The following is an 8,499-nucleotide window of genomic DNA, read 5'->3' as shown; positions in this document are numbered from 1 at the left end:
CTCAGGTGGTAAATGTAGCTACCATTGGATTTTAAACGGTAAACTACGTTAGGATTTAATCAGATAAATTATTGTAAAGTAATATGATACTTTTACTTGGTAGAAAACTTCTAGCAGTAAGGAAAGTAACAATCTTCAGACTAAAATAACTTACAAAACCGAAAGTTACCCTCTCCCAAAAATTTAGATGTTACCTATTGATGAATCTAAAGAGAAACATGAACGTTTACTCGGTAACATAAGTTACTCGTTAACAAGAGTTATGAATGTATTTTGCTTTTAGTGACGATATTTTCAACCAGGACTGTACTCAGAACAGATTAATTTAATACGCATATTATTCGTTTGTAATGTTATTTCTGCACAGTCTGCGTTATTTGTTCTGTCCGTGGGGGGATGCCACTTGGCAAAGAGGCCAGAAAATCCTTTTCAAAGGTTATTTCTCAATTTAGATATAAGGTTTGGCATTTCTTGGCCACAAAGACTGATGACAAATAAAATCCTTGCACTTTACTTCACAATAGAAGAAAGAACAACTATGGCTTTACTAGGAAATGAGATGTTTCGACTTCTGACTGTGAAGAAATTCTATGGCGTGGCAACCATTTAAATGGTGAAGTAATGTCTTTCTTCCTGACTGTGTCTACAATTAATGATGGCGCCCATACATTGCAAAGTTAACTTAAAGACGTGAAGCATTTGCGTGACTTTTAGCTATCTGATCTCGGTACGTGAATACCACTATGTTTAAAGTATGATATCGTATATTCTCATTGTCGATGCCGCCCTAATATTTATATTTCACATATTTCCATATATATTTCCACATACCATATTTTATTTGGAGCAGCTACATATAGGAAGCTAAATATACATTTCATGCAGTCACACTTTTGTTGTAACGTTTCAGAATCTTACAGAACCTTATAGAAATAAAATTAGCGAAAAGAAAATATCTCTACGGGAAGAGATTCATGCGGTGAATACTCACATGTAAATGATGCATTGATTCTTAAGAATTATCTAGGGGGTACACTGATTGTTTTTTTTTGTTCTGATTTATTTACCTAGTGTCGCTCGCGAATATATTCTGTTGTTTTCAGCGTGGAATTTCAGATATGGTGTATGTGTTAGCGGGTAAAATTAATAAATTTAAATATCTTTGTGTATTATAGAACCAGACGTTCTCTTTAACCACAACTGGGTAGGTCTTGGTCAAATATATTATTCTATTCTGCCATATGAAATTATTTGTATTCAAAATTTTGAGAACAACTGGACAAAGTTCTCTGCGAATTTAGTGGAAAAAGACACCTGCAGAGGGTAAAAATATTTCTAAATGAACAGAAAGTGAGTCGTGTGAAGAGGCGTGAGGTGGTTGGAAGTGTCGACAGACATCACAGTTGTGGTGGTGGTGGGGGTGGGGCGATAAATCTAACAGAACCGACGAAGGGAAGGAAGCAGTGTAATAGGGAGACGGGAATAAGATAAAGAGCAAATGACAAATGACGGGGGAAGGATTACAACGTAATGGAATGAGTTTCGAGAGTGATACCAGTGTAAGATAATATGCAAGTCAAGACTGTCAGTGTTGGAATGTAAATACAAGCATTGCATAAAGCCGACCGTCCTGCCATCACTCGGCAGCGTCTGTCAGAACGTTACACTGATTCTGTGGTAAAAAGAGAAGGATAATAAAACAAAACTGATGACATTGAAAGTAGATCTTTCCCTTTTCTCGCCAAAGAGAATACATCAAAGTTTTAAATTACACTGCATCACTTATGTAAATGAGTATCCTAATGAAGTCTTCTTATCTTTTTACGCTCAAGGTGTAATGCATTCGCCCTTGTGGTGTTTTTTCAGCTCTGAAACAGGAAAAACGAAAACAGCTTCAAAGAAAGGGAAGACTACGTCACTGAAAATTCGTCATTTAGAACCTTGAAGATTGGAATGGTTACAATCTTTGTGGTTTGTAACATACAAAAATGATTACCTAGAATTCTTATGAATGTTTATGATATATCTGTACACAGAATTTGGAATATCTGACTGAATAAGTCAAAATGAAAAGTTAAACATAGATTTCGCGCGCCCGTTATGTTCTTCTGTTTATCTTTTTTCTGTTTACTTGTTCCTTTCTTTATTAAATGTCAATCTCTGTTCGATTATGCATCTCGGAGAATTCTATACATTATGCAGTTATTTAATTCTGGCTTTGTAACTCCACTGCGAAAGTTTGCCTTGTCTTGGTATAAGACAGAATTTCTCTTATAATAAGTACATGATTGGCAACCTTAATTTTATTCAGTTCCTGCCAAAGCAGGTGGTACGTATATTTGCATCCATGTAAAACGTTTCCTTTAATAGGCTACTATAACGGTAATAATGGCAGACTGTAGAAATGTATTCCGCTCGTCGGATTCTCAGCATGTTCCCTTTGAGGACATTGCAAGGGCGCGTGGAAGGCACATTCTTTGCCACCGTACTGAAGTAAGGAATACATAACACTGTTGTTTGTATATGTTACGGTTGAAGACTTGATCTTTCCATTGTTAAGATTATATTAGGCTGGGTTAGGATAATATTTTCCAACAAAAGAGGAAAAGTCCAGCAAGGACGTTTAGGACATTTGCCGGAAAACATAACCCAGCCTAAAGTAATACAGCCTAACTTATTATAATCTAACCTAGCCTAACCTAACCAATGTGAACTCTTATAACGTTTGTAGTCTACGCTAACACCCTGGCGCTCATGTGCCCCATGATCAATACAGAAATACGGAAAAAGGAATACGAAGGGGACAAATAAAAATGGTAGTTCGTGGGTGTGAACTACCAAGAAGTGTTGTATTAAAAATGAGGCAGTGACAAAATATATCCTATTTATTAACTAAGCACCTATGAACGTTTCAAGGAAGATACTGTGAAATGAGATATTTATTGAATTGTTAGTTGTATGATAATTCTTAAACAAAACATAAACAATCTCTTCATGTGTTTAGGGACAGGAAAGAATAATGTTAAAGCTTCATATTAAGTTTCACACAATGTATATCGGGGTTGGAAACAGATCAGTTGTAATACAGAAGCGTTTAAATGGGAGGATTATAGAAAGATTGGCCTGAACCTTCATAAATCTAGCTCGTGAGAGTGAATTATATTTTTGAGGTCATGTCATTGTCTTGTTTGCAATGCGGCATAGAACATGTGGTGGGTGATGCATGATAATTTAGTATAAGCTCTGGAGAAGACCGTGTACCTACTTTGATCAGCCATCATTGCACACATGAGTGAAAGCGGGTTAGCATAGCTGACACCATCACTCCCACAGATGGGATCCGCTACCAGAGCCTCGGGCAGAACTTGCAGTTTTTCACACGGACTGTCGCTCCGATGACATGGGACTCCTATTCGGATAATGGTATCTATAGCAAGAAAAGAGTTTGTTTCAGTACAAAAAACTAATAAACGAAAACAATTCCATTGATTTTAATGTTGGTAGTCAACAGAGACAACTTGGAGTAGTCGTTTAAGTTAGACACCGTTTAAAACAGTATGTAGTGATGATGATGATAGCCTTCTGACGTTTCTCCATGTTTTGTGGTAAAAGTTCACCACCATATAAGAGGTGCTTGCTGCCTCCATCATCAGGGCGATGTATCATAAGGTCGTTACTTACATTGGAACCAGCCGCCGTTGGTCTTCACAGCACATGCGTAGTTTTTAGATGAATAATAGGATATGCCGTCAGACGCGCAGAACAGAGGCTGGTCTGTCCTATTTAGGGACGCGATGGCATTTTGCTTCTCCTGGCACGGATCGTACTCTTTCTGTACTACCTCTTCTTCCTCTAAATCTTTCCTACAATTTCCCTCATGCCGAACCTTTACATCTGCAACATTTAAGTCAATACAGCACTTTAATTTTGAATCTTAACATTTTCGTCATGCTTAGTGCATAAATAATACGTGAGAGTTATAATTATTCCATCATCCTACTATTAAATTCAAACTCCAATTACATTGCTGTATTTCCTTAGTAGCATGTTTAACAAATTTGATATTTTGTGTGTCTTTATTTTGGTGTAGCTTATCCCCCAATTGAAGTTACTTTTATGAATACATTCAATATTTGTGTCATAATGTCGTGTCGGGATTTACGTTAGAAAAGGCGTACGTATTACTGAAACTTTTCAGAGTAACACTGTGAAAACTGGTTCCCATTCCGAAGAAATTAAGACGTCTGTAGCATTAAATTGAGATAATTCATTGAAGAATCTCTGTATTTTAAAACATTTTAAGGATATCTGATACCTTTTCTCAGATTACAAACAACACAAAAAGTAGGACATTCTTTCTCCGTGAAAATTTATTTTCCTTCTTTGCCAGTGTTATTGTGAAACTGAAGTTTACAAATCGCCTCTCACTTACGAAACTGAATGGAGATTGGCTTAGTACTTCTAATTGGAGGACTGTTACTTGTAGGTAAGGTGTGCTGATGAAAAAGTATTCGAATTCAGGACTCAGCTACCCCAGAGAGCGAGCATCACAGACCAAGACCACCTTGTAGCAATGTGATTAAAAAATAGATGTTTTAAACGTAGTACCTCCGGACACCACTCCTCTTTCTTTTGCACACTTTAGAACAAACGGATTGGGGTACGTTATATTATTTGAACCGCAAACAGGCATCATAATTGCGTTATTATCCGCTAGGTGACATGTTTGTTTTACATCTCTTGGAAGGACGATGTCTCTATACTTGCAAGGTCCGTCATGTAGAATGCGTAAATCTGAAAGAATAATTAGAAACTGTTTTGAACTTGTTTTAAAGTTGTTTGATTGTAATTAAAGTTACAATTCGGAATTGAGCAACAGTCAGCTTTGAATCGCACCATGGTTGTAGATTCGCAGGCATGCTAGCGAGTTGTAGTGTTCGTAAGTGACACCATTATTTGCACAAACAGGATTCGTCGGCCCTTTGTATCGACTGTTTCTTGGTGGCTGGCAAATGGATGTAATTAAGTCTGCATTCCAACATGGGCCTTGCTTTTTTAGAGTAATGTCTGAAAAGGCCAAAGAAAGCAATACAAAATCTTAATTATGCTGTCTATTCTTTCTGTCTCAAATCACGTTTTGCAAGTTTTTTGTGACATATAAGGCTACTTTTGAAATGACTTCTAAAAAGTTCTTATATTTTATAGAAAAATCTAATTAGACTAGGAGTTTTAATTTGTGTTCTTAATTGTCAAACGTATGTCGTCTCATACTTAACAAAGTTTCTAAGCGTACTAACTTTGCCCCTTTAAAGACGAAAATATATTTTAATGACGAACTTCACGCTGAGAAATTGTAATCTGTAAGGTTGGATTTATGGAGAAAATGCTTTTGCAGGAGGTCGTATTACTGTAAGGGAAATTCTCAGTAGTAAAACAAGAAAACTTGTTAAAATTCAGTAAGATTTGAGGTTTTCACGGAAATGAGTCCGAAGATGACTATCTTCTGCTTTGTAGCGCCGCATAATCCGGTCGCCCTGATGATCATCAGCAGCAAGGGCCTCTGAAACGTTGGCAAACTTCTACTAGACTACAATGCGTTACAACCCAGAAGACAGACAACCGCTTTATTAAAATTTGTTTCTATACTTACTTCTTTCCGGATTTCTCATTGCAGAACATTTCAAAGCTTCCATGTTGGCGTAAACTACATTTTCCGAACTGCATACTGGTTTATACGCGAGGGACACGGTGCACTGGGCCCTACAGAGCCCTTCGTACTGGACACTGTTCCCTAGAAACAGATATTTAAAGCCGTTGATTAGCACAGGAGCCTACAGCATCACTTATTCTAATTACCTTCATCATAATCTCTGCCATATTCTCAGGATTGTGCGTGTAATTTTTTACTGTAACTGAATCATAAAATACAAATAATAGAACAGAGCAACAGATTTCGTAGAATTGCCCCCGAAATAATGCAACCTCAGCTTTGCGTGTGTTTTCAAAACAAATGAAAGCTATTTTACAGCTAGGCAATGTTACTTGGGGTACTCACACATGCGTAGTCGCTGTGCCTCACACATCATTTCCCATACGCTGCTGTACGTGACGTTGTCCGAACCACAAACTGGACGCCACACGACGAACGATAAGACGCAGTGGTCCGGTTCTGGATTCGTGGAGCACGCCCCGTGTCGTACTGATAACCCATGCACTGCAATGCGCAATTGAATGTCGTCGTATCAACTGAGATGGAAATATGACTAGAATTTATTTGTCGGCAAGGATTTAGAAAGAGTCGGTCTTCACTTATTTTGATGTTTCGTCTCAGAATTCATTTGAATATAATGAGTAAAATTTGAACAGTCAAGTTATGCTGTTGAAATTCGAACTGGTTCTTTTTGAATGCATATCTAGAGTGTTGGCTTCCGGTGATACACCTATGTGAGAATTTATAAGCACTTACATAACTCATAATCTGAGTTTGAATAATGTAATGGTTCCTTTAGATTCGGTCTTGTAAGCTAGAAACTCAATTCGTTTTAAAATTTTAGAATTCCAAATGCTCTTCATTAATATCATTATCGGATATACATCGCCCCGCCTACACAATCAACACTGTAGTTGAGGATTAATATATACAAATTATTTTTGTTATTAATAAAATTCAAAAATATTTTAGTTAAAATATTTTAAGTTCTTAATTTGTGTAGGCTGTAGTGTATTTGTAGTTCGATTAATACATAACCTAATTGTTAAAGCTGTGATTTTAAAAACCTAGACAAATTACTTTTATGATAAAACTAATGTATAAAATTCACTGTATTCTTTACTCCTAGTAATGTTTGGATTATATGATAATGGTATGTGGATGTTCAGTTAAGTGAAACATGTACCTCTTATCACATAATAACAAATTTTGCTTAAATACGGAGTAGTTTTATATCTGGTTTTAATTATTACATATTTATACAACAGGGTGCTGCGATAAAATATTACTTTATCTGAAATTGATCATAAGACGGAGATATGCTAGTTGAACACGTCATATGCACATACACTAGTCGTATAAAGACCAACTTGAAAATAAAGAATATTTATAACACTTGTTCACTGGGTTAATTTGACAAATTAAAGGCAATTAAAATACAAAACAAAAGCGAAATATTTTGATATAATTTAAGTAAACTTACCATCAAAATATCGTATGAAACACTGAAACGCTACAAAGTTCTGGAAAGTTTGGTTGTTTGATGCACACAAAGGATCGTAGGTAATGTTCTTTGCCGCTTCGAGACAGATAAACTCGCCCTTGGTGTGCCAGTGAGACGATGTACGGACCACAGCTGTAATGAAAACTAGCACAAACGTTCACTTAAGTGCCATTGGACTGACATACAAAATCAACTAAATACAACTCCACTGGACACATTCGAAAATGTATAAAATAAATATTTGTAAATTAGGCCTACGAATCAAAATGTAGAATGGTTTTAGGAATATATATATATATATATATATATATATATATATATATATATGGGGTGCAAAGTAGACCTACCTCCTTGTGGTGCACCCTGGGCAACGTGTTTGACGACAAAGTGGTCTACAAGCTTGGCAAAAAAGGGTCAAAGATGAAATTCTATATACCTGCCATTTGACATAAATAAATAAATAAATATATGAATCCAAGATTTGTATGAAGTCAACACTGGCTTGTTACAACAAAATCATGAGTGAAGGTTTTGACAGTGGTCGATTCGTTACACTACGATTGCGTCGACATTGCACATTATCATAGATCAGAGAAATAATAAATACACGACGTTTCGGGAGCATCTAGGTAGTTGAATTGTTAAATAATTTCGAATTATTTCTTATGTACACTTATATTTGGTATAAATAAAATATGACGCATAAAATAATTAACATTGTAGGTAGTTTGCATACCAAGAAGCGAAGTCACGATCATGGCTGTTTTCTGTTCACTTGTGTAGAAGCTTGAACTTCCTTCCAGCAGTTTCTTGGGCCTACATCACAATACACAAATCACATCACGTAACCCGTCAGTTTGGTAATAAGAACTACCGCTCTTTGAGTGCCATATGTGACCCAGAAAATCCAATAACTAATCTTCTCCTGACGTCAGTTATATTTAATATTAGCGCTTTTAAAAACGCAACGTTATGTTTACTCTGACATTTCCTGTTGGTTTCCAGGATGTTAAATATGTAGGATAAGGTCAGACTTTATTCACGCATTTCGAAGTGTAACGGATGTAGAATTTCACATAAAAAAGGATTGGTGTCCCAGCTGACGTCTGATGCGTAAATGAAGCTAATATTTGTCATAGAATCTGCACGATACCGGCCGTTTTACAGCGTATGATTCACAATAAGGTCTTTGTTCTCAAATTGAATATTGTTGTGATGGATTCAATCGGCCTAAGGTTATGTGTTCACAGACGAATATTCAATCTTATACAGTGTCGATTCTTCT

At 36.3% G+C, this 8,499-nt stretch overlaps 1 protein-coding gene across 1 annotated transcript; it reads right to left on the bottom strand.

Annotated features, from left to right (window-relative positions):
- Nucleotides 1-956: 956 nt before the first annotated feature.
- LOC110838484 (serine protease inhibitor dipetalogastin) lies at nt 957-8,275 on the bottom strand. The gene is made up of 9 exons (XM_022081695.2): nt 7,951-8,275; nt 7,194-7,358; nt 6,056-6,214; nt 5,651-5,791; nt 4,897-5,067; nt 4,609-4,794; nt 3,682-3,894; nt 3,266-3,427; nt 957-1,868 (listed from the first exon to the last, which is right to left on the bottom strand). Exons 1-9 carry the CDS (start codon nt 7,970-7,972, stop codon nt 1,828-1,830), a joined length of 1,260 nt encoding a protein of 419 aa, XP_021937387.2. The 5' UTR covers nt 7,973-8,275; the 3' UTR covers nt 957-1,827.
- Nucleotides 8,276-8,499: the final 224 nt, after the last annotated feature.

Source organism: Zootermopsis nevadensis, unplaced genomic scaffold, assembly GCF_977971745.1.
Source record: "Zootermopsis nevadensis isolate Lab colony 2312 unplaced genomic scaffold, Znev_1.0 Znev_ptg000024l, whole genome shotgun sequence".
NCBI lineage: Eukaryota > Metazoa > Arthropoda > Insecta > Blattodea > Termopsidae > Zootermopsis > Zootermopsis nevadensis.
The sequence above is the reverse complement of the archived record's forward strand: the minus strand, read 5'-3'. Positions and strand labels throughout refer to the sequence as shown.

Coding starts and splice junctions, on each gene's coding strand:
- LOC110838484 (XM_022081695.2), bottom strand. CDS start 7,972: ATGATCGTGACTTCGCTTCTTG. Junction 6,215..7,193: donor TTTCATACGATATTTTGATG/GTAAGTTTACTT, acceptor TGCGCATTGCAG/TGCATGGGTTATCAGTACGA. Junction 4,795..4,896: donor CCTGCGAATCTACAACCATG/GTGCGATTCAAA, acceptor TTATTCTTTCAG/ATTTACGCATTCTACATGAC.